Source organism: Globicephala melas, chromosome 1, assembly GCF_963455315.2.
Source record: "Globicephala melas chromosome 1, mGloMel1.2, whole genome shotgun sequence".
NCBI classification, from domain to species: Eukaryota; Metazoa; Chordata; class Mammalia; order Artiodactyla; family Delphinidae; genus Globicephala; species Globicephala melas.
In genome coordinates, this window is record NC_083314.1 from 183,209,810 (window position 1) to 183,236,682 (window position 26,873).

At 44.5% G+C, this 26,873-nt stretch overlaps 1 protein-coding gene and 1 pseudogene across 1 annotated transcript in view; one reads left to right on the top strand and one right to left on the bottom strand.

The window, feature by feature from the left end:
* DNAJC11 (DnaJ heat shock protein family (Hsp40) member C11) overlaps positions 1-26,873 on the top strand; it is a 71,147-nt gene that overhangs the window by 21,237 nt on the left and 23,037 nt on the right. Inside the window, exons 2-4 of the mRNA XM_030879849.2 lie at positions 3,432-3,561; positions 5,817-5,890; positions 14,097-14,198. Coding sequence (XP_030735709.1) covers positions 3,432-3,561; positions 5,817-5,890; positions 14,097-14,198 — 306 coding nt within the window. The remainder of the gene's footprint in view (positions 1-3,431; positions 3,562-5,816; positions 5,891-14,096; positions 14,199-26,873) is intronic.
* Positions 9,056-9,575, bottom strand: LOC115865282 (protein tyrosine phosphatase type IVA 1 pseudogene; annotated as a pseudogene).

Below are 26,873 nucleotides of genomic sequence, written 5' to 3' on the forward strand. Positions count from 1 at the left end.
ATCACCTATTTTGAAATGATACCAGTGTTTTTACGATAGTGAAAGAGTTTATCATTTATGAAATATCGAACCAGTGACCTTAGCTATTCAGTTACGATAAAAGGCCCAATCTAACCTTTTATTGAATGTGATATTTATTAAAAATGAAACTTCTTGTTTCTGTTACTTAATCAGTAGCACGTTAAGCCATTTATTAATATGATTAAAGAAGGTATTGCAGACTAGGCACTGTACTCCCTTGTCATCTGGTTTACTTTTAACAACCAGGAAATAGCAGTCTAACCTAAAGTCAGTCAAGTCTATCTAATCCTTCACTTGTAATTTTTATGAGATGCTGGAAAGAGCAATTAAAATTTGCAGAAAGGGAATAATTTGTAATGGCTACTCAGGAAGGAACAACCCCCTTTTACATGGTTACATAAGTAAACCTATCTGGAGAAGACACATTTAATTTGCCATTAGTTAACTATTCTTTATTTGCTTAAACCAATGGGGTTTGGCACAGGCGGCATATTGGTAAGTGTGGCAGGGAATGCGTTGCATAATTGACGTGGACGTGGGACGAAGCCTGCGGTAGGAGAAGGAAAAGGGAACCACAGAGACCACAGAGATGGGAACGTTCGGTCTCGTGTTTTTATTGAAATAGCATACATGTATAGAAAAGTGCACGTCATAAGCATGCAGGTCAGTGAATTTTCACAAATGTGGGCCCCTGCATGAATGAATGTTCCTGTCATCCTCACACCAGGCCTGTGCCTTCTCTCTGAATTGTCCCAGTGTCAGTATTCATGCTGCCAGAAGGATATCAAAATTGAATTGTGACAGTAATGATAGCTACAGTGATTAAATTCCTCATGTGTGCAAGGCATTGTTAAGCGATTGTATGCGTATTAGCTCATTTACTCCTCAAAGTAAGTGTGATAGGGGTACTGTTGTCTACAGTTTCAAGATGAGAAAACAAAGAAAAGGTTTTAGAAGAGCAACAATGAGTAGGTTTTTGCTGTGTGCTGGGCGCTGTATGAAGCACTGTGTGGTCACTGTCTCATTTCATTTCCACGCCGCCCCTGAGCATACTTGTCACCCCCTTTAACAGCTGAGAAAGCTGAGGGTCAGAAAGCTCGTTAGCCCGAAGCCTGCGTTCTTCGCCCCTGGAAGGCTGGTGTGTGACCCCAGAGGAAATCCCACGGACGGCAGAGGCAGAGAAAGGGGGAGGACGGCCATCTACAAATCGTTCAGGAGTGTGATTCCCAAAGGCTACACCAAAGAGGAGATGGAGAAAGAGAATAGTGCTGGCACGGGGCAGACGTCTGCCTAATCCTTGGAGGCAAAAGGATGCTCAGTCAGCAAGGTCCTTGACCATTTTCCAGTGAAGTAGTTAATGGAAACCGTCAAGAAGCTGCTGATTAAAAACACTGATGTGCCTGTGCCTATAGTCGAATAGTGAGGGTCCTGTCTGCATTAAAGGACAGCTGAGTGGCCCGGGTCTAGCAGAGCTTTTCTCATGACAGAACCACGTCCAGTTAGAGCTGGGATGGCCCACAGAGGTCATCCACCCAACCACCCACTCCTCGGACGGAGAAAGTGGCCCAAGAGTGGCACCTGGGTCCTCACAGCCTGTCCTCCCGGGCATGTGGGACTGACACACGTACCGTTCCAGTAACGGTTATTGTCTTCCTGTCGGGAGTTCTGCAGAATTCCTTGTTTAAGATCTCTGGTAAACTTGCACAGATTCCCTGGCATCAGAATAACTTAGCCCTATAGAAAATATCTAAATTTCAAACCAAAAATTGTCACTGAAGTAAGGTTTTGCCTTTTTTCATTGGTAAAAGCATTCATTACTCCTGGAATTGGAAGATATTGAAAAACTGTGGACATTACAGAAAAATACAGTTTAACGTCTTCCCTCGTAACCTTGATGTCTTGAGTAATCGTGTCCCTGTGACCGCTCTCCTGTGTACCCGTGTTCCCGGACCTGATCCCAGAGCACCATCCATCCTCAGCTTCCTCAGTGGGGACCTGGTCCCATTCCTCTACCCAGGGAGCTGGCTTTTCAGGCCCCTCTAGCATGTTGTCAGTGACCCAGAATTTGCTTCTGTTGTCAAAACGGTGGGGTTGCCTCGGAAAATAAAATGTTATTTACTTGACAGATCATCTGGACAGAGCTGTCCATTTGGCATCACCTCTGACAGACCAAAATGGTCCCTGGGGTTGGTATAATATCAGACATAGTACTTCCCCAAAACACACCTGAGGGCCCTGCAGAGAGATGGCACAGTGTTCCTAGAGCCTCTGACGAAGTCTGCTTCTGAGAACTTGGCCGCTGAGAGGCAGGCAAAGTAGAAAGTGGATTTCTGTCATCCCTCTTCCTTCCTCCCTTCTGTGCAGTTAAAACACACCCAGAGCCCATTTCACTCTTTGTGTCATCTGTGCTCTTCTTATGGTGCATTTTCCCCTCAAATTGATTACTTACAAGAATTGGAGAGGTGTATGTGTTGGGTAGTGACCCTTTGGGTGCTGGGGGTGGGAAGGCTTTTTACTGTAGGATAGTAAAGCATTTTTGCCTCTTTATGTGCTACCTTTTAGTATTAGAGGTTGAATAGAAATGTGTGTTGATTTGACAATTTTATGTCTTTGATTTTTTTTTTTGTAAGAAGATGTTGGGGGTAGGAGTTTATTTATTTATTTTTGCTGTGTTGGGTCTTCGTTTCTGTGCGAGGGCTTTCTCTAGTTGTGGCAAGCGGGGGCCACTCTTCATCGCGGTGCGCAGGCCTCTCACTATCGTGGCCTCTCGTTGCGGAGCACGGGCTCCAGACGCGCAGGCTCAGTAGTTGTGGCTCACGGGCCTAGTTGCTCCGCAGCATGTGGGATCCTCCCAGACCAGGGCTCGAACCCGTGTCCCCTGCATTAGCAGGCAGGTTCTCAACCACTGCGCCAGCAGGGAAGCCCATGTCTTTGATTTTTTAAGGGTGAATATTCATTGAGTTTCCTTTGTCAGAAAATGGACTAAATGCATGGCATCTCTGTCTAATGGTGTATAGCTTTTTTCCTTTCTGAACAAATTCTGTGTTGAGAGTACCTTGGCAGGATTGACTTTAAATAACTCAGTTTAAAGAGCAAGCAGGTCTCTGTGACGTTTCTCATTTCCGCTCAGAGCACAGAGAACCAGGGTAGGGACACAAGCTTTCATTTCATCTGATAGCAGCATTTCCCAGCAAAACACAGTTGCTATCGATGTACATAATTGATCACTTTATTAACTGTGGAAAAAAGGGGCCTTATTGAAGTAATAAAGCATAACTTCATTATGTCCTATATGTAGAGAGCAAGCATGTTGGAAAGTGGCTGACAGCTTCCCATTTCAAGGCTGATTCTGATCATGATAATATTTAAGTAGCATTGATTGCTCTCTAATTGGATTTTTCCTTCTGTAGGCCTCTTCCGAAGAGCTGAAAGCGGCCTACCGCAGGCTGTGTATGCTTTACCATCCTGACAAGCACAGAGACCCGGAGCTCAAATTGCAGGCGGAGCGACTGTTTAACCTCGTTCACCAGGCTTATGAAGGTCAGAGCGGGGCTTGGCTCTATAGAAACACCCTGGTAGCAGACACTCAATTTTTAAGAGGCTTGATTTGTAGAGGATAGAAAAAGAGAGTCCTTAGAGGTGTATAAAAGAGGTGGTTAGTTTAGTGCTTTTTACTGACGGGGACCTTTGAAAGAGTAGTATTTTGCTTTGGAAATCAATACGTGTCCAGTAAGTAGAAAATGAGGCTGCAGGTGAAGTAATAGCCCATAGTCTGAATTGCAAGGGAATACTCCAGCTTTAAATCATTTACTAGTTTTCTTCTAAAGGGAACTCTTAGAGGTAAAAGGCTGATCACTACAGACAAGCTCTCTTTGTTCTCTTTTTTTTGTGAGAAGATGCAAAGAACATTTTTTCCATCTGAAAGTGATTTTATTGGTTCTGTAGCATTCAGTTAAGGAAAGGTACTAACAAAAGCAAGAAGATGGTGTTAAGGAGCCTAACAGGAAATAGAATCAAGTAATTCAGATTTTTATATTTATATCTTATGTATTTCAGAAAAAGTTTTGTAATATATTTGTTTATAAAATACTAAAATCACTAATAGGTACAGTTTCTGTTTGAGATGATGCAAAAGTTCTAGAAATAGATTGTGATGGTTACACAACATTGCAAATTTATTTAACACCACTGAATTGTACACTTAAACATGGTTAAAATGATCAATTTTATGTTGTGTGTATTATACCATGATTTTTAAAATTAAAATTAAAAAAATATGAAATCACTCTTAGGATCTATGCCAAGTAAAGTAAGTTATTCATTCCAGAGCCATTTGGTGATTTGCTCCTTAATTAGATTTTCTTTACAAAATAAAGACTTCTCATTGTGGACATAAAAGCGTATTGCTGTATTCACTATAGTTTTACCAGAAAGTTAGATTTCAAATGACCAGTAAAACTGAGACTGTGGCACATATGTGTATACGGTCAGCCTGTGTCTTCACCAAATGTAACTTTTCAGGCTACTTACCTGGTCTGAATAAAGCTTGACCAAAAACTCGTTCCTTTTATTGTATTTGGTTGTCTGAATTACCCACATACTGGATTGTATTGTTTTGGAGATTAGGGGAAGAGTTAACAGAAAATCCCTACCAGTGCTTGTGAAAATGCTGCAGCAGCAGACCTGGCCCCAGTGTTTGGCCTAAAGGGAGACTGAGATGGTGAATAAATAATTCCTTATTAAATCCTAGAGATCAGCTCAAGAAGTTTGGCTCCCAAGTTTTCCGGTGGTCCGCATTTCTTTCTTCCTCATTAGATTTGAGTATGGATAGAGTCATTTACATCATTTTTTAATTAGACCTAAAAATATATGGGAAATCTCAGGCGGGGAAAGATTCAAAGGTCTTGAACAGAAGTTGGCCCAGCAGGGGAGGGAGGTAACGACTGTTTGCTGTACGGATGTTCAGGTTCGGTTTGGAGGTCCTTTGAACAGCTCTCACCCTCACTGAACAGTCTTTTTCTGATGTACTTTAGGTGCCATGGCCGACACCATAGTGAGAGGTGTTTGTGTCTTTTAAAAATGATTTACAAATAAAGAAGAGAGGCATCCAAAAGCAAAGAAACAAACCCCAACATAATAATAAGTCAGATTTTTCTGGTCAGAGCCTGTCCCTAGTTTTACATTAGGCTCTGTTAGAAACTGGAATTCACTCTCTCAAGCCAAAATACTTTATAGATTGTGGCAGAAGCTCACTAGGTGCTTTTAAAAAACAACTGTCCTTGGGCTTCCCTGGTGGCGCAGTGGTTGGGAGTCCGCCTGCCGATGCAGGGGACACGGGTTCGTGCCCCGGTCCGGGAAGATCCCACGTGCCGCGGAGCGTCTGGGCCCGTGAGCCATGGCCGCTGAGCCTGTGCGTCCGGAGCCTGTGCTCCGCAACGGGAAAGGCCACAGCAGTGAGAGGCCCGCGTACCGCAAAAAGAAAATAAAAACAAAAACAAAACAAAACAAAAAAATTGTCCTTTAGAGATGCAGGGTCAGTGCACCTCACAACGAAGCGAAGAGTAGCTTGGACATGAAAAATCCAGTGTTTCTCGTTGTAGCCACCTTTAAACATGTCCTCGCTTGGATCTAGGGAGCAATTAGGAGGAAAGACACATTGGGAATGATGGGGTCTCTGGGAAGATTGTGGCTGGAAAGAGAAGAACAAAAAGAGGTGGCCTTGCCTGGTGGTATTGTGGTCAGGACTGAAAGGTGAATTTTGTGCTTTGTAAACATGTTTGCTTTTTAACTTGCAGTGCTCAGTGACCCCCAAACCAGGGCCATCTACGATATCTATGGCAAGAGAGGACTGGAAATGGAAGGATGGGAGGTAAGAGAAGCTTTGTGTCTGGTGTCCCAGGAACGTCACTCAACAGCTACAGAACAACAACCCCCAAATCCCGCACCCTGACCCTGCAGTGATGCCTTTGAGAATATATGAAGACATCAGAGTCCTCTTCTCGCCTTTATATCTTGGTTTAAGGAATTGGGTTCTACACTTGGCTTTGCCACTTTGTAACTCTGTGAACTTGGGACAGTTAGTCATCCAACTTGTCCTCTGTTTCCTAACCCATCAGGTGAATAGTAAGAGGGATGGTCTAGGCCAGTAAGTTTTAACCCAGGGGAGGGAGCAGGCCGCTCAGGGGGTGATGGTAGATGGTTTCTGAAAGGGCACAGTTCCTACACTTACCCTCCTTTCACACATATACTTCCTTCCACCCTCCACGGCCCTGAGCCCCTCTTTCTACCCGAGGTTACAACTGAATCTAGGAAGTGTTTGTTGGTGCTGTGTTGTGCGTGTGAACAAAACGGAAGCACGGAAAAGTTGAGAACTACTGGATTAAATTGTCTATAATGACCCTTCCAGCTCTAATGGGCTGTACTATTAGAATGTTATAAATATAGTGAGTAAAACAAAATAAATAGCAAGTATCTATGAAATAGGTTACCTGGACAGCCATACCATGTGGGAACTATCACTAAAATTGGGAACGTTCCGTTTTCTTTCACTCTGCCACTGAGTAGTCTTAGAGCCTTGGGCAAGTCGTTTGACTGCTTTGTACTTCCGTGTTATAACCTAAAAAATAGTGATATGCGGATCAAGTAGAAAAATTAATATGAAAATTTGTTGTAAACTTCTGTATTGCTGTAAGAACATATAGGTGTTATTACTTAATTTCATTACAGAAACTCGGTTCTGATGCCCAAGAAATTCTGGTAGGCTGTTAACGTTAAATTAACTATCATTGAGTTATTTTTTCATCGTCATGTAAGCTTTCCCTTGAAGTTCTTTTGGTATTTGCTCTCACGCGTGCATGACTGTCTATTCTAATTTTAGGGTGAAAACCTTCTAAAGGCCTTTGGATACGGACTGGAAGAGAAGTGAAATGGGATTCTGTTGCCGTTTTCACCACTGCTTGATATTGGTGACTTATGGGCCATTTCCAACCTATAGCCATGTTCTGGTTGCCCACAGAGTGAATTGTAGTTGCTGACATTTGAAACTTAGGAGGCTTTGCAGGAAAATCCAGTCTCTTATCTTCTTTGGAAAAATCAGAAGACCTGGTAACGCTGTGCCTAAATTCCCCTCTGAGGCAACAGTCACCCAGGTCTGAGGAGCCCCTGCCGTGGGACTGGACCGTGCTGCACAGTTTGCCCCAGCCCCTGCCGCTCCCTCCACCCGTCCCACGCCCCGCCTGGCTCCCAGCGGGCGTTTGGCTTCTGGCCTTTGGCTCAGTGGAAATAGCAGTGCGTCATGTCACATTAGTTCATGGTAGCAAAGTGTTGGGTCTAGTGGCTTAGAATTTTTTTCATTAAAAAAAGAAAGTAGAATCCTGTTGAATTTACTAAGTTTCTCCTCATGCCCCAGGTTAAAGCGCCCTTGTGTTTTGAAGCCGTGGGTTGGTTGCAGTTCTTCACGGCAGCAGTCAGGGCCACTGAAAAGCTGCAGGCCTCTCTTGTGTATCTCCTCCTCAGAGTCTAGGGTTCATTCCCAGCAGCATTATTCCCACTCAGTGGAGCAGTGGGGTGACGTCTTCCTGGCAGAATATCGCGTGGTTTCCTATCACCAAACCAAATTATCTCCCCATTAGAAACAGAGAAAAACCATACACACTGTCGTGATTATAAAAGTATGCAGGCAGTCATAGACAGTGACTGGATACGCTTTTATATTCATATGTTTTAGTAGATAACTTTAAGGGAATCAAGTTCTCATCGATCAGAATTGGCTTTTTTTTTTTTTTGCCTCAATACTAAGCCTTCACTGATGATAAAAATGCCTTGAAGGAAAACTACAGGAAGGTACCTCCTCAGATACTTACTGAGAAGAGATGTATGGGTGCCTAACGTATAGTAGGAAAACTGAGCCCACTGTTCATACTGTGAAGGAAGAGTCTCGCTGAACTCGAGCGCTTTATGGAGCTGGCATCACCGTTCCCTTGAGGAATTCTGCAGCTGGTGGCTTTCTCAGTATGAGGGTTCTCCCATTTCAGTCACAGCCTCCACCCCAGGGAGGAGGCTGTGTTCCCTTCACGCTGTTGCTAGTATTTTTAGACTACTGACCGGTGTCCGTCTGCCATGTGTCTGTCAGTCTAAACCCACGGGTAGTCAGGGAGGGATGGAGGACACGGGCAAAGCCCGTAGTGTTTGGGACGCCTTTAAGCCCAAAATGCCAAAGCAGCCACAGATGTGGCAGTCACTCCTGTCCCAGCTCTGGCATCATCCGCTTTCTGCTGGTGGAGGCTGGGGATGAAATTGAGCGTTTATAGGTTGCATCAAATGTTTACCCTGTTTTCAGGCACTAGGTAGGTTTTTAGTCTTTGCCTATTCTCTTCTTTTTAACCTTCAAGGGACTTCGTCATGCTGTGGCAGGATTCCAAAGGAGTGAGATGCAACCATTCCCAGCTCGTAACACCAGCCATTTTGAGTTCTTAAAGTCGCAGTGTTTGTGCAGATACCCATATTTCAAATGAAGTTGGCCTCTTCAGAATGGCAAAAATCCAGCTTTGAGTTGTGAATGTTCAGACAGTATTGAGTCTGGTAACAGCTGGCAAGTGGAGTGGAAAACCATACAAGTCGGAGGGGCCTTGCAGACGGCAGATTACATTTAGAGGAGCAGCCTTTGGCCCGGATCATCCACACTTTAGTTTTTGTCTGCAGTCCTTTACCTTTATCCATATCTCACTTTTCCCTGCCTCTTTGACATCATTCTTTTTTTTTTTTTTTTCCCCCAGGAAAGGTCAGTCGGTACAAACGATAAGCACATTTTAAATGCTGCACAGCAAGAATCCTTTGCTAAGTGTCCAAGTAGGTTGATCATAACCCAAACTAGAGGTTGCAATTCTGCCAGCTTTGTGGCCTGGTAAAACTGCTTTTCATCACTCCTGTGGAAGCTTCATCAGACTTCACCAAGCCAACGTGCTGGCTGACATGTACAACAAATTCTGTCCTGTCTAGGTTCCACTTCCAAGCGCTGGCATCAGGCACCCCAGTTTTACAGAATGCAACAGCTGTTTCTATGACCATTGGAATCTTTAGAGTGCAGCCGCATTTTAGGACAATACTTCTCCAAATACAAAAGCTTGCTGTTAAAAGCTCTATGCCGCTTTTGTCTTATGAACTGTACTGCATCTTCATATTTTATTCCACCTTCAATTAACGCTAGGGCGATAAGCACTGGAGGTCTCCCAAGGCCTGCAACACAATGAACAGCAATTGCAACAAGCAGGGTCTTCACAAAACTTAATTTTCACAAGACTTAACCAATCATCAACAATCTGGTTAGATGGTGGTGCGCCGTCATCAAAAGGCCAGTCGAGAACATGGATGCCTTCTTTCTCCACAAGAGTAGTGTCATAAGTTGCTTCACATACTCTTACTATTGTGATAACTCCATACTTCTTAAGTTCCTCTATAAATTTGTTTAAGGTCGCATTAGTTGGATTGTGTGTCATAAGAAATCTCATGTTCTCGTAAGTGATTTCCACAGGAGCTGGGCGGTTCATTTGATCCATGTTAATTTAGTTAAAAAACACTCAGTAGGGTTATGAAAGAATTTTTAAAATTGAATACAGAAATGGTGCAAAGAAACTGAGTCTACTTCAATATACTCCACTTGAAATTCTCAGTGGTTTTGAATATGAAGTTGGGAGTAATGGGAAATGAAATGAACCTCCTGACAAGAAGCAGCAATTCTTCAATGCAGTAATACTGAGGCAAGAGAAAGGAAGTGCACTGAGGTTTACCCCATCTAGGTCAGAACTCTTGTAAAAAATGCTCTGTGGATTTCAATTCAACACTTCTGTGTCCAAGTTCACCACTCTTATGGGGGCTTCTTGGTGGAGTAGTAATGAAGTTCTACAGTTCACTTGTCTGCATAGAGGTCGTGCTGTGCCTGGCAGTAATCTCCACCGCCCTTCAGAAACTCCATAAATGTATGACCAAGAACATCACAGAACTGAGGAATATGTCTGCTCATTGAAGATTGTGGCCTAATCATACAGCTGGTCCCGAGGCGGCGGTGACATGGGCAGCGGCGGCAGGGCAGGGGCGGCAACTTTGCGGGCCGCGGCGGGGGAACCGGACTCTATCTGCCTGACATCATTCTTATAGTGTCTAGGAAAGTCACCCTGCATTAAGAGCTGTAATATGGTCAAGGTCATGAAAACGAAGACAGAAACTCCCACAGCTGGGAGGAGACTAACAAGACATGTGACTAAATACAATCCTGGGTCCTGGGTCCTGGATCAGCTCCTAGGGCATAACAGCGACGTTCGCGGAAAGACTCGTGGAATCCCAGAAGTCTGGGTTTAGTTAGTGGTAATGTACTAATCTTGGTTTACTAGATTTGACGGATGTTTGTTCCATGGTTCTGTTAGACGTTAACATTTGAGGGAGGCTTGGTGAAGGGTAGTCGAGAACTTTCTGTACTATCTTTGTAACTTCTCTAAAGTTCTAAATAATTTTCTAAAATTATTCCAAAATAAAAAATTGACTCACTAGAATCATAGAATTTTCAAACCAGACAGCACCTCAGGAATCGTGTAGTTTTAATCCCCCTCATTTATAGGAGGAAACTGAAGCTTAGAGAGTGAAGTGACTCACCTGAGGTCTCCCAGGAGTTTCAGGTGGTATTGGAGAGCCTAGGTCTCTGTCCTCTTCCCACTGTGCCACCTGGTTTTACAGGTCTCTCTACAGAGGCCTCATCTACAGAATAAGTCACCCTGACTAGCACAGGGTAGACCTAGTTGGTAAATGATCAAGGTGCACAGTACAGGTATATGGATACATGGGTGGCATATGATACACTCTGTTGACGGAAAACATTGAAAATGTCTATGGTCAACTAATCTATGACAAAGGAGGCAAGGATATACAATGGAGAAAAGACGGTCTCTTCAATAAGTGGTGCTGGGAAAGCTGGACAGCTACATGTAAAAGAATGAAATTAGAACACTCCCTAACACCATACACAGAAATAAACTCCAAATGGATTAGAGACCTAAATGTAAGACCAGGCACTATAAAACTCTTAGAGGGAAACATAGGAAGAACACTCTTTGACATAAATCACAGCAAGATATTTTTTGATCCATCTCCTAGAGTAATGGAAATAAAAACAAACAAATGGGACCTCATGAAACTTAAAAGCTTTTGCACAGCAAAGGAAACCATAAACAAGACGAAAAGACAACCCTCAGAATGGGAGAAAATATTTGCAAACGAATCAACGGACAAAGGATTAATGTCCAAAATATATAAACATCTCATGCAGCTCAATATTAAGAAAACAAACAACCCAATCCAAAAATGGGCAGAAGACCTAAATAGACATTTCTCCAAAGAAGACATACAGATGGCCAAGAGGCACATGAAAAGCTGCTCAACATCACTAATTATTAGAGAAATGCAAATCAAAACTACAATGAGGTATCCCCTCACACCAGTTAGAATGGGCATCATCAGAAAATCTACAAACAATAAATGCTGGAGAGGGTGTGGAGAAAAGGGAACCCTCTTGCACTGTTGGTGGGAATGTAAATTGATACAGCCACAATGGAGAACAGTATGGAGGTTACTTAAAAAACTAAAAATAGAATTAACATATGACCCAGCAATCCCACTACTGGGCATATACCCAGAGAAAACCATAATTCAAAAAGACACATGCACCCCAATGTTCACTGCAGCACTATTTACAATAGCCAGGTCATAGAAGACACCTAAATGCCCATCAGCAGATGAATGGATAAAGAAGTTGTGGTACATATATACAATGGAATATTACTCAGCCATAAAAAGGAATGAAATTGGGTCATTTGTAGAGACGTGGATGAATCTAGAGACTGTCATACAGAGTGAAGTAAGTCAGAAAGAGAAAAATAAATATCGTATATTAACGCATATATGTGGAACCTAGAAAATGGTACAGATGAACCGGTTTGCAGAGCAGAAATTGAGACACAGAAGTAGAGAAAAAACATGGACACCAAGGGGGGAAAGTGGCAGGGGGATGGGGGTGGGGGTGTGATGAATTGGGAGATTGGGATTGACATACATACACTGATGTGTATAAAATGGATAACTAATAAGAACCTACTGTATAAAAAAATTAAAAAAAAAGAAAATGTCTAGTACTTTCCAACTGTAATGATGCAGTTTTGGGGTGCAAATGTCTGAGGGTTACCGAAGGGAGAAAAAGTGACTTGCAGCTGGCTTAGCTTTCTTCCATTCTCCACCGTGATGTACCCTGTGTAAAGGAAGTATAAATAGTAAAGGCCATCAGGGCCTGTGGGAGCTAGAATGAGATGCCTGGCCAAGTTCTTCACGGCTTCAGAGGGACCAGCCATTTTGACTTTACAGTTAGCTCTGATTATGTACCAGCTGTTTGCAGAACTTCTGTAAAATACGACTAGAAATGGGATGACTTAACACCTTTGGAATATTTGCCTCTTCGTCTGTCACAGAGCGTGGCAGAGAGAAAGTCATTTGCAAAGGTCCAACAACTAGAATTCCTGAAAGCAAATCTTGTTCTGCTCTGGGCCCCATGGAGGAAGCACGCCATCAGCCCAAGATGGGGTAACTTTGGGGAAGCGAAATAAGAACTAGGAGAGTGAGCATGCCACATTGGTTAAATATAACTGAGAATGTTTTTGTGAGGTCACAGAGCAATCATTGTCGTGCCATTTGGATTTTCAGTTTGTTCTTGAATTATTTTAAGTGTTTTTATTTTAAAACTTCCTTTAAAAGAAACACCTCCCCCTTTTTGGTAATTAACAATTTATATGGGAGAGGAGAAAATGTTTTTGTTATTTTTTTCTGCGTACTTGCTAAAAGTGATAGTGAACAAATTTCTCAGTTCTTTTGGGTAGGCCAGTTCTTGTATTTATTTTTCTGTATTGCTGAATAATAAAATCAAGTTGCACAAAACCCCATTTATTGTAATATATATACATACATACATATGCTTTTAGGAAGACACATAAAAAATTAAATGTTAGCCTGTGAGGAGGAGGAGTGTGGGTGAGGGGGAATTGTACTTTTTGCTTCATATCTTTCTGTACTATTTTGACTTTTTGCTATAAGCATGCTTTTTTTTTGAATAATTTTTAAAACTTCTGATTTCCAAGATAGCTTTTTCTCACCTCACCTACCTTTGTAGGTGTTCTCTGAGCAGCCTCAGGACTCCACGGTATTTCTGCCACTAATACAGGGTCAGTGCTGTTGGGCCTTTTCCCCCCGTCATGCGTGCAGTGACTTCGGTCATGTTTGTCCCGCTCCCGCTCTCTGTTTCTCACAGGCCATAGCGTTCGGGACCCTTGGAAATGACGTGGTCTGCTTTCCTCTCTCACGGGCATGGTACCCGAGGCCCCCGTGGCGCTTCCCTGCCTGTTTGAAACCTCAGCTGGGCTGTCTTGCTTTCGTGATGAGCTCAGAAAGGCTGATGTGGGATGCCTTACCTCCTCACAGATCTGACATCCCTGTGCATCCCCGAGGGCTAGCATGGTCTGCCGATTTGCACCTGAGTACTGGAAGAGTCCCCTGATTCTGAAACACCCAGACCTCATGGCTTAAGGTCCCTTGGTCCAGGATGCTCAAGGGGCACCTCTGGTGGTGGCCCCAGCACATGAGGGAGACGTGCCAGTGCCGTTGTGGATGGCCTCGCCTCCATCTTGACACTTTTCAGCATGTGTTACCTGGGGCTCATTAGGAAATCTAAACTGTGACACTTAAGGTGATGTTTTCTTTGTAAGATTCCTGCAGCCTTGGAGATAAGTGACTAAAATGAAGACAATAATGCTTCAGTCTCTGAAGAGCTGAGGGAAAGCACAACCTTGGGACTGAGCGGGTGTGACGGTGAACCTGGCTTCACCAGGGACCGGGCCGTCGGAAGGGAAAATCCCCACAGTCTCACTGGCGGCTCTTAACCATCCTGAGGGAAAGGAACGGCGGGACACGGTTAATGACGCCGTCTCTTGTGTGTTTTCCTCGCTTTCTGGGCCCTTTGCTGACTCTCCCCCCCATTCTGCCTGCAGGTTGTGGAAAGGAGGAGGACACCAGCCGAAATCAGAGAAGAGTTTGAGCGGCTGCAGAGAGAAAGGGAAGAGAGGCGGCTGCAGCAGCGAACCAACCCCAAGGTGAGCCGGGCCAGTTCTGGAGGGAAGGGTTGCAAGGCTCGATTACCAGACAGCATATCTAAAATAGTCAGTGCTGGTGGCCTTTTATCGTAATAACGTACAGAATCGGGTGGGACAGCATTTTGCTTACTGCGTCTCAAGAGTAGGATCTGCCTGGAAAGCGCTCAGCAGAGCTGCTGGTGATGAGCCAGAGTGAAGGCAAAACCAATCCCCTGGTTTCCCCGGAAGCCAGGAGACTTCTTGAGCGGAAACGCAGGCTAGCTGTCTGAGACCTTTCCCTGTAATCCTGCTGCCCAAGCCCTTGACACGTGAAAATGAATCAGAGGTCTGTGTCAGGAAAGGACAGCCACCTACCCACGCACTGAGGCAACAGGATTCCTTGCAGACCAGTTACGAGACAGAGAGCCAGAGAACGCAGAGGGCTGGGGGTGTTTCCAGACTGCGTGAAGTGAGGGGCGTGCTTTCACCACCCCAGGGCGACGGTGCCGTGAATAGCAGTCACCAGGCTGTTTCCACAGCAACAGGGTGACCACCTTTAACCATCAGTCAAGCCCCCGATGAAGTTGGAGTCGTGTACCCCCGGGACACACCTGAGTCTGAAGGTTACTTTTCAGTCCTGTGTGATCTCCTTTTGCTTGGATGTGGTGGGGAGGCAAATTGTTCTGCGTGCATGCCACGGTCCTGTGGCAAAAGGAGAGCTCGGTCAGTTTGAGGTGCCTGTTACGCTGAAGGGCTAACTGCACGTGGCCCGGTGTTCCTGTTCCACAGTGTTTAACGAGGGGCGCAGCATCCAGACGCTGTCTTTGCAGCCGGGATAGCCCGGCAGGCAGCTGAAAATCTTCTAAGGAAAAAGAACCAATGCTAGCTTACAACTGGGAAGCGTGATGTTACGAGCTTCCGATCAAATATGTTCTAGAAAATGGAGTTTTCTAAGACCCCTACCGCATTTAAAGGTCCAGATACTCAGAAGACTCCCATCTCTTTGAATCCTACATTTCAAAGTATACTTGTAAACGCCAGCGCCTCTCCTTCCCTCCTGCCGTCCCCTTTAGTGGAGGACAGCTTCAGGAATGTAGTTAACTTTGGGTCAGTGGAGGTAGAGACTTGAAACACCGGTTGAACCAAGTCGGGGTGTGAGATGCTGAGAGAGCTGAAAATCTTCGAGGTGCCCTGAAGTGTGCTAACGGGTTCCCTTCTCAGGTATCCCAGCCAGTGCACTGGAGGAGGTCTGCGTACAGGTCAGCCTTGGCATGTGGGGCTCAGGGTCGGGAGCCGGGGTGGAGCCTGGCAGGGGCAGTCTGATGCTGTGCTGGCTTTGATTTGCTGGCTGAAGTTTTGCTGCATTCGGAACAATGAGGGGGAAAGACGGCATCACAGTAGCCCGAGCCTCTGTGTCCCGTGATAAAATGGGCCACCTGGGTGTGCGCGGTGATTGCTCACTGGGATCGTACGGAAATGTGTCTCCAGGCCATGTTTCTGTGAAATGAGGGAGCACAGCTGTGACCATTTCACACATGCCTGCAAGATATTGTATGATTCCCAATACTTTGCTGCTTCTAGAAAGTGCTGCCAAAGAAATAAGATTTTCTAACCGGAAATACTGAGCGGAAACCAGATGCCGGCTCTGGCATTCTGGGGAGAGGTTTAGCTGGATCTTTTATTCCACTTCTGAGTGTTGTTGCTTTGCAAGATGAGCAGAAAGATTTAGAATGTTCTCATCCTAAGACGAAAGGGGTGATCTCTTTTAAGAAGACCACAGGGAGGTCTTCCCTGGTGGCGCAGTGGTTAAGAATCCACCTGCCAATGCAGCAGACATGGGTTCGAGCCCTGGTCCAGGAAGATCCCACAGTCTGTGGAGCAACGAAGCCCGTGTGCCACAACTACTGAGCCTGCGCTCTAGAGCTCGTGGGCCACAACTACTGAGCCCACGTGCCTAGAGCCTGTGCTGTGCAACAAGAGAAGCCATCGCAGTGAGAAGCCCGCACACCACAACGAAGAGTAGCCCCCACTCGCCGCAACTAGAGAAAGCCCGCGCGCAGCAACGAAGACCCAACGCGGCCATAAATAAATAAATAAATAAGTTAATTAATTAATTTTTTAAAAAAGAAGAAGACCACAGGAGAAGGACACCTTTGATGACCTTGGGGCTTGGTACGGCCTGTCACCCAGACCTGCACTGAGGATCACAGCTTGTAGGGCATGGACAGACTGGGTGACGTTCGTGGTGCTGCTGTCTGAAACTTGCATGGGTATTTTTCCATTTTCACCAATAAGGGTTCATTGGGTAGGAATTTTCCAGGAGGAGTGTGTACCAAGAACAGACAAAAAGGTCAAGTGGGGAAACCCGTAGGTTGGAAATACTGGCTCTGACACAGTGATACAGGACGCAGAGCTCACCCTTTGACCTATGTGCAGTTTTCTCATTTGGAAAATGAGGATACGTCCCCTAACCACCACGCCAAGTTGTTAAATGATTGAAAAAATATGAAATAGATGTTAATTTATTAGGGAAAGACAAGCCTGCTATGTAAGTGCAAAGTGGCACGTGTACCAGGGTGAGGCACGTGTACCAAGGTGAGGCACGTGTACCAAGGTGAGGCACGTGTACCAAGGTGAGGCACGTGTACCAAGGTGAGCTTAAGGACTAAATTTTGCTTCAGCACCTCATTCGGCACCGTGTGGGAAACACGGCTTGTTTGTTGGCTTGGTCGGGTAGTTCATTGCCTCTGGTGGCTGGCTGGGTTTGGGTGGGGTCTGTTAGTTGGGTTCTGGAAATGGCCCTCTGCTGATACCATCCACCTGCTCCTGTGGCCGAGGCCCAGTGGCTTCAGTGTGGCCAGTCACCTGTGAGTCTTGGCTTGCGTGAAGGTGCCCTGGACAGCACTGCGGGGCCGGAAGGAGTGAGTGCCGTGCCCAGCTCCAGTGCGTATCCCCTTTCCCTCCCCACCCTCCAGCCAACAGGGCACGCGGGCTCCACGTATGCTGGGGGCAGCGTGGGAGAACCTTGCACTTGGCGTCAAGAGCTCTGGCTTCGGATTCCACCCCCAGCCCTAGTTCTGCACCCCGGGTCCAGCCACTTCTCCAGTCTTAGCTCAGTTTCTCCCTGTGTGAAATGAGAGGTTTGCCATGAGGCCCAGTGCTTGGGGTCAAATCCTCAGACCCCAGAGTCCTTAGCTTAATTGCTTCTGTTTTCTGTCTTTAGGGCCACGTGGGAATAAATTCCTCTGTCTGTATTTCCTGCTGGAAAACACCAAGCTCAGGTTGCTGGGGCCCTGGGGCCTCCAGGGCCCTGCACATTGAGCCGGGGTGAGGGGAGTTTATGACCAGACAGACGATGAGGTTCGTCTGCATCTCAAGGGCTGTGTGTGACTGGAGTCTTGACTGGACGCCCCTGGCCTTCCTCCCTGCGTCTTGAAGACCCCTGTTTTACTTGCATAATCCACCTCTATTTCTTTGCCTTTTAGAGACTTAAGATCATACGATAGGCTCGTTCTGTGCCATGTTCACATCATATTGATTATTGTCATTCCTTTCTTTTAATACCCATAAATCTTCTCTCTCTGTGGACAGCAGCCAGTTTGGGAATCGGACTTTTCACTGCCTTCCTAATGAGCTTGTCCAGACCCCATAGGAAGCAAGGGCATTAAGTCAGGGATTGCTTAGGGGGCTTCATTGTCCGACTCTGAGAGTATCAACTCGTTTCTTTTGAACGCTGTTACATAAGAGTTTCGTGGAGATTGTTACTGTATTCCCTGGACCATTCATTTTCCTTTCTCCTTCTGCTATTACAGAGGTTGACATAAACTCCCTGGTAAGACCTTCTTTCTGGTTTTAGAAAGGCCATCTTATCAGTGGTTCCTATAATAGCTGAAAAACAAAATTTAGCTTTATCAGGAAAAAAATGTTAAATAATATATCAAGGAAGACATGTAACCTTAATCCCAAAAAGATGTAAAGATATAGGAGTACATCTTTACATGAAGATGTATGAGTACAGGGCTTCCCTGGTGGTGTAGTGGTTAAGAATCCACCTGCCAGTGCAGGGGACACAGGTTCAAGCCCTGGTCCGGGAAGATCCCACATGCTGCGGAGCAACTAAGCCCATGCGCCACAACTACTGAACCTGCGCTCTAGAGCCCGCGAGCCACAGCTACTGAAGCCCACACACCTAGAGCCTGTGCTCCGCAACAAGAGAAGCCACCGCGATGAGAAGCCCACGCACCTCAACGAAGAGTAGCCCCCACTCGGCGCAACTAGAGAAAGCGCACGTACAGCAATGAAGACCCAACACAGCCGTAAATAAATAGAAAGATAGATAGGTAAATTTATTTTTTTAAAAAAAGATGTATGAGTACATTACTCAATTATTATTAAAGGATTTTTTTAAAAGGTTTGTTTTGGTTGCCATGGCTATGATCATAGCCGTCGGAATGAGCCCGTGGTTACGGCTTCAGTCTGTTCCGTGGAGGTGATTCTGATGTCATAAACTGAATCGGCTGGGCTGACAGGATAATCGTGCAGAAGAAAAGCTGTTGGAACCCATATGTTTGTCATGCTCGGTGGCAGAAAGGGGCTGCTATTGAAATTGAAGAAGTTGGACGTTGTCCCTTTTAAGGAGGAGGGACCAAGTCTGGGAAAGCGCTGAGCTAGAAAGCAGGTCTTTGGAGGAGAGGAGGGAGGCGGCCGACTGTGGCGAGGCATAGAGGAAGCTACTTGAGTGGGTCGCGGCTGCACCCGCATCCTGCCAGCATGACCACTTACATAAGCAGGGTGTCAGGATAAAGTCCATGGGGCAGAGGTCTGGGGCAGGGGGAGTGGCTGGGACCGAATCGCTCTTAGAAGCCCTGGTAAATTTGAGTTGGCTTCTCCGTAACAGTGGAGAGTACAGGCTCCAACTTCTATCTCAGACAAAACGGTCCCGTGGAGACAGTCTCACAAGAGCCACCACGGGTTCATCGGCAATAAAAAGGGCAAATTTCACCTCGCCTCTTACTGTGATAGCCTCTTCTGGTGGAATTTTCAATTAGTACATAGTTACTATCGAGACTGCATTTGACAGAAATTTCTCACATTATCCTTGTGGCCAGATAAAGAAATATAAACACAGAAATATTCAGAATGAACTACCATATGACCCAGCAATCCCACTCCTGGGCATATACCCAGAGAAAACCATAATTCAAAAAGATACATGCACTCCAATGTTCATTGCAGCACTATTTACAATAGCCAGGGCATGGAAACAACCTGAATGTCCATCAATAGAGGAATGGATAAAGAAGATGTGGTACATATATACAATGGAATATTACTCAGCCATAAGAAGGAATGAAATTGTGCCATTTGCAGAGATGTGGATGGACGTAGAGACTGTCATACAGAGTGAAGCAAGTCAGAAAGAGAAAAATATCATATAGTAACGCATATATGTGAGATCTAGAAAAATGGTACAGATGAATCTATTTACAAAGCAGAAACAGAGGCATATGCACTCTAGAGCCCGTGAGCCACAACTACTGAGCCCGTGTGCCACAGCTACTGAAACCCGTGTGCCTAGTGCCCGTGCTCTGCAATAACAAAACCACCACAGTGAGAAACCCGCACACCACAAGAAGAGTAGCCCCCACTCGCCACAACTAGAGATAGCCCGCGTGCAGCAACGAAGACCCAGCGTAGCCAAAAAGAAATATAAATAAATAAATTAATCAATTTTTAAAAATAGAGGCATAGACGTAGAGAACAAACATATGGACATCAAGGGGGGATGGGGGGATGGGATGAATTGGGAGATTGGGATTGACATATATACACTGTTGATACTATGTATAAAATAGATAACTAATGAGAACCAATTGTATAGCACAGGGAACTCTCCTTGTTGGTCTGTGGTGACCTAGATGGGAAGGAAATCCAAAAAGGAGAGGAGATATGTATACCTAGAGCTGATTCACTTTGCTGTACAGCAGAAACTAACACAACATTGTAAAGCAAGTATACTCCAATAAAAACTTTTTTTTTAATTAAAATAAATAAAAATATTCAGGATGGAACATTCCTGGCTGAATGAACAACTGATTCTACTCAGAGGGTTGATTAAGATATCGTTTCCAACCTGGTGACAAGCATCTCATTGTGGGAGAAAGGCTCTAACTTGACACACTCAGAATTTCTGGGAATGATGTCAGTGAGGATGTGTGTGTCACATTCACAGGTGACCCAAGGTGGAAGGACAAAGCCAAGATTCTAAAAGATCCCAGTAAACTAGAGTGGAAGGGATAAATGTGCTGGCTGAGAGAAGGGGAGACAGGGAAATGATGGTCTTTAATTGACTCCCTGGCTTAAGATCAGCAACAAGGAACAGAGCTGACAGCGGGAAGATGATTTGGGCTTGGTATAAGGAACATTGAACAAGGCAGCCTGCTGGGGATTAATGGAGACTGCACTTTTATCCACACAGTGTGCCAGTGGGCTGGGTGGGGTATATAATGAAGATAAAAATATTGGGTTGGCCAAAAAGTTCGTTTGGTGTTCTGTAAGATGGCTCTAGTAGCGCTTAGTTGTCTTTAACTTCATTCAAAACAATTTTGTTAGATTGTATTGTGACAGCTGTCATATCAGCATGCATTTTTTAAAAAACGTATCAAAATTGATGAATTTTTATGGAGCCATTTTAATATTTAAAAAAGTAACGTTTTCAGCATATTATGCTTTATTATTTCAAGAAAGGTAAAAACACAACTGAAATGCAAAAAAAAAGATTCGTGCAGTGTATGGAGAAGGTGCTGTGACTGATCAAATGTGTCATAAGTGGTTTGCGAAGTTTTGTGCTGGAGATTTCTCGCTGGACAGTGCTCCACAGTCGCTAGACCAGTTGAAGTTGATAGCGATCAAATCGAGACATTAATTGAGAAGAATCAATGTCACACCACGTGAGAAATAGCCGACATACTCAAAATATCCCAATCAAGCGCTGAGAATCATTGGCACCAGCTTGGTTACGTTAATTGTTTTGATGTTTGGGTTCCATGTAAGTTAAGCAAAAAAAACCCTTGATTGGGCTTCCCTGGTGGCGCAGTGGTGGAGAGTCCGCCTGCCGATGCAGGGGAGACGGGTTCGTGCCCCGGTCCGGGAAGATCCCGCATGCCGTGGAGCGGCTGGGCCCGTGAGCCATGGCCACTGAGCCTGCGCGTCCGGAGCCTGTGCTCCGCAAGGGGAGAGGCCACAACAGTGAGAGGCCCGCGTACCGCAAAAAAAAAAAAAAAAACCTTGATTGTATTTCCGCATGTGATTCTCTACTAAAACGTAACGAAAACATTGCATTTTTAAAACAAATTGTGACAGGTGGTGAAAAGTGGATACTGTGCAATAATGTGGAACAGAAGAGATCATGGGGCAAGCGAAATGGACCACCACCAACCACACCAAAGGTTGGTCTTCATCCAGAGAAGGTGATGTCGTGTATATGGTGGGACTGGAAGGGAGTCCTCTTATTATGAACTCCTTCTGGAAAGCCAAACGATTAATTCCGACAAGCACTGCTCCCAATTAGACCAACTGAAAGCAGCACTTGACAAAAAGCGTCCGGAATTAGTCAACAGAAAATGTATAATCTTCCATCAGGATAATGCAAGACTGCATGTTTCTTTGATGACCAGGCAGAAAAGCTTGGCTGGGAGGTTCCGATTTCTCTGTCATATTCACCAGACATTGCAACTTCAGATTTCCATTTATTTTCGGATTTCCATTTATTTTGGTCTTTACAAAATTCCCTAGAAGACTGTAAAAGGCACCTGGAACACTTCTTTGTTCAAAAAGATAAAAAGTTTTGGGGAGATGGAATTATGAAGTTGCCTGAAAAATGGCAGAAGGTGGTGGAACAGAACGGTGAATACATTGTTCAATAACGTTCTTGGTGAAAATGAAAAATGTGTCTTATTTTTACTTGAAAACCGAAGGAACTTTTTGGTCAACCCAGTAAGTTATCCAGGCTGTTCACAGAGCTGGCGTGGGAGTGGATCCCGAGCCGGCAGGTAGTGCTCCCGTCTCGGCATGAGTTCCTCTGGGTCAGAAGTGGCTGAGCCTTTGATGCTGATGCCATCTGATGGCCTCTGGGAAAGGGCTGGGCCCCATCTCTCCAACTCCAGGCCCAGCCTGTGGGCAATGGTGTCATTTGGTTATGTTGGGCCCTCCTGATCAAGGAACATCTAAGACTTATGGGCACAAGAGGTCTATTAGGTTTTGGGGGGTTTTTTAAAATAATTTTTTAAATTTTTTTAAACTTTTTTTTTTTTTGGCTGCGTTGGGGCTTCATTGGTGCGCGCACGCTTTCTCCAGTTGCGGCAGTTGGGGGCTACTCTTCCTTGAGATGCGCGGGCTTCTCATTGCCGTGGCTTCTCTTGTGGCAGAGCACAGGCTCTAGGCGCTCAGGCTTCAGTAGTTGTGGCATGCGGGCTTAGTTGCTCCGCGGCATGTGGGATCTTCCCGGACCAGGGGTCAAATCCGTGTCCCCTGCATTGGCAGGCGGATTCTTAACCACTGCACCACCAGGGAAGTCCTCTACTAGTTTTTAAATATGCATATCAGACCTTTGTGAGATACTAATCATTTTTAAGTAGCCCCTGGTTTCGAAGTCTAAAGTGTGGCAGTTTTTTTTTCGTGTGTGTGTGTGTATCTAAATAATATGTGTAAGTAGGTTAGAAAGTCAGATAGTTACTAGGCTTATTTTTTTTTTAATGTTGCCCCCACCTTGTGGGTTCCTGACTCCTGTTCTTCGCTCCTCCCTTCTGAGCTCGTTTCTCTGACATTTCCTACTACTTCTAAGTTGCATGTTTACTCTGTTCTGTTTTTTTCAATTTCAGTAATTATCTGTTGACCTCTTGCCGGAAAAGATAAGGATATAGTTCTCCCAAACAACACATTTGTTTCAGTTCATCCAGTGTAATTATAATACCCTTTAGGGTTAAATGAATATTCACTGTACGAATACTCAGTTGAGCCTGATAGTATACTATGATTACCTGACTTCTCTTAATATGCTTTTTACTCCATGGTGTTGGTAGTTGTCCCATTTGGTTCCTTTGATTAGTTTCCTATAAATCTGTCAGACACCTTGTGTGTTCTGTCTCTCTCCTTTTGCTCCTGGTAGCATCCCTCTGTAGCTCTCCTCCATCATCCCTCATCCCAGTCCAGACTAGACTCTGCTTTCTAGGCCTTCTGTCCAGCTGTGACCTCAGGACTTTCCTCGCCAACTTCCTAGGACTGCCTTTGTGTTCATTCGTTCAACAAATTGGCCTTGAGTGCCGGCCGAGAGAGGCACTGTTAGACACTCGGCAGAGCAGCCCCTTCCCTCGTGGAGTTTGGATTCCCTCCAACCCTTTCCTTGGTCGGCTCCCACACCTTCCCCTTTTTGGTTTATCTCTTTGTGGAGGAAGCACATTCTCCAGTTGCTCCTTTACACAAGATGCCTAAAAGTCGAATTTCTTTTCCGTTTCATTCCCATTCGAGTGTCTTTTAAAAAAAAAGATAATTTATATATAACCGTATTTATGTATGTAATTATATATACATACATACATAGAAAAGATATGTGTAATATTATAAACTATAACATAGTAATAAACGCCTAGTACCCACTGCCTGACCCAAAAACAAGAATATTGCCCATAACTTGCATTCACTTCCACATTTCTCTCCTTTTCCATCTCCCTGCCAGAAGGAAACACGATCCGAAAGGGTCCAATATGTGAATAAAAGGAATGTATCAATAGAAAGAAAGGGAGGACGAATATAAAAGAAATAATATGAGAAATTTCCCAGAATTGAACGACTCAACTTTCCAGGTGGGAAGGGTCCACTCCGCTCCCAGCACAAGCAAGAAACCCACACGGTCCTCATTCTGTTGCTTTTTAAATTTCGTTACAGATTGGAAGTATGCTTAAGCAATATAGTGTTTCATTTTTATTGTTTTTGAGCTTTGTAAAAATGGTACCATGCTATAGGCATTCTTTTGGGACTTGCTTTCTCCCCACCACTCATACTCTTCCAAAATTGTGTATGTTTCATGAAGCTGTGGCTTACTCGTTTTCATTGCTGGGTACCACGGCTTATCCGTTCTCCTGCTGGTGGAGATTTCAGTTGTTTCCAGGTTTTTGCTGTTATGAACGTTGCTGCTGTGAACATTCCTGTGCATGTTTCCTGGTGCACATGTGCAAGGCTGTCTCTTAAGTGTGTGTGTGTGCATGTGTTTGCACATATGCACGTACACCCATATACCACACATACCTAGATGTGAAATTTATGGGTCATAATATATGCAGATGTTGCCATATTATTTCTCAGAGGTAAAACATTGACTTTGCGTAACTCAAAATCAAGTTTATACTTGATGCTAAGTACTATAAAGCATATATCTTTATACTCTTTGTGATATATATGTGTGTGTAGATAGATACACTTGTAAAGTGTGTGTATCTGTAACTTAATATTTGGTTATTTCTCTATATTTAATAATAGGTATTGCTTATTTTTGTCTATTTAGTCCTAAAAATTGGCAGTTTTATATAATTTGACTGGATATTAAATTCCGGTTTGGAAATCATTTTTCCTCCGAGGCCTCAGAAGACCTTGTTCCAAGGCTTCTAGCTTACAGGGTTGCTGTTGAGAAGACTAGTTCTAATTCCTTATTCTTGTGTGTGATGTTCTTTTCCCCCTTTGATAACCCTTAGGGTCTTTCTCTCTGGGTTTTCACGACGGAGAATCTCGGGGTGACTTTCTCACTTGTGCTGATAGTTATAGCAGACCCTCCCACCTGGAAAATTGAGTGGTCTTCAGTTCGGAGACATTTTCTAGTATTTTTTTCCCCTCCTTTCTCTCTTTCCAGATTCCTTTTATTCACATATTGGATCCTTTGGACTAATAATTTCATCTTCTTTTTTCTCCGTCTCCATTTTGCATATTTTTCATTTAGTTCTACTTTTTTGGAGATTTTTTTTCCTAGATTATTTTCCAGCCTTTCTATTTAAGGAATGTAGAAAATTTTTTAATTTGTCTATAATGTTTTTAATATCTTAGACTTTCTTATTCTCAGATTTGTTCTTTTCATGGGAAGTAACGGGGTAGGAATTTGGCATTTGAAGGTGCCCCAGGTTCAAATCCTGTCTCTGACACTTATCACCTGTGACCTTGCGCAAGAGACTGCAGTTCTGTGCTCCTCAGTTTCTTTATCTGAAATGGAGAAAATGGTGCCTACTCATGGAGAAAATGGTGCCTACTCACTGTTGATAAGAAGGTTAAATGGAAGAGTTCCTGGCACATAGTAAGCGTTCATAAATGTTTTTTATTATCAGTGCAATACCTCTTATTTTTCTAAGGATATTACCTACAGATTTCTCGCCATTTTCTTTGGCATTTGTATTCCGTGCTTCTTTCTGGTTCTTTCTGATCTTTACTTGGTTTCAGACTTTGGTGTTGGAGGTTTCCCTCAAATGTCTGGTAGTCCTTGGCTGTCTGCCATGAAGAGTGAGGCGGTGAGGCTGAGTAGACACTGCATGTTACTTGGCCGGGCTCGTCCCCGATGGGCTTAACTCTGGGGTGTTTGGGTGGAGCACCCACGCACACACACCCCACCCAACCCCGCCAAAGGTTAGCGTCCAAAGGCTTCCTCTCATTAGCAGGTGGTTTTTCTCTTGAGAAGAAACCTCCAGTCTCCCGCCTGGCTGCCAGCAGTCTCATAGCTGAGTGGGGTAGGAAGTGGAGGCTGGGACCATTCAGCGTGTAGTCCACCTCAGCCTATATCCAGTACGGGCCACTCCCCCACTGCTGTGCCTGGAATCCCTTCATGTGACTTCTCCAAAGAACAAGCCTCTGTCACTTGGCTCCTTGGGGGAGTGGGCAGGGGTCCACGTTTCCGCGACTCCTGGGGTGCATGGTCCCTCCACCTCCTGACCAGCAACACTTAGTTTTCAGTTTTCTCTGCAGAATCAGTTACCATCTCTTCATCCTTTTCCAGTTTCTAAAATTTGGTTAACACCTCTTACCTGTCTCCTTTAGTTATCCTATTCTTTTTGTCTTTGGCTTTGTCATTCCTTTATCGTTATTTTGGGAGGGAGGAGGGTTTCAGGAGGACACTGAGATAAACGTGTATGTGTTTTTAATCCCGTTGATCTAACCCATCCAAATTTATGTATTGGAGATAATTTCATTAGAAAAGACTTTGTTATTTATCCATAATCATGAATGAAATAGAGGAACAAAAATTCTGTCAGCTGCAGCTTCTTTATTTAAAAAAATGATCCGGTAGCCAGAGGTTGGGGTAAGGGGAGGGGGGTGGGGAGGAGGTAGGAGCCATTGCAGAAGGGCCACCAGAGGGATCCTTGTGGCAATGGTAGTGTTCTGTGTCTTGACTGTAGTGCTGGATACATGAACCCACATAGGCAATTAAGTGGTATAGAATTAAATATACAACCACAGATGAAAAAATAAAAATAAATAAAACTGAGGCGCTCCGAATTAGGTTGGTGGACTGTATCAATGTGACTCTCCGATTGGTGATAGTTTGCTGTAGTTTTGCAAGTTTACCGCTGTGGAAGGCAGTACTCAGGGTCTCTTATTATTTCTTATAACTGCATGTGAATCTACAATGATCTAAATAAAATATTCAGTCATAAATAAAGACCC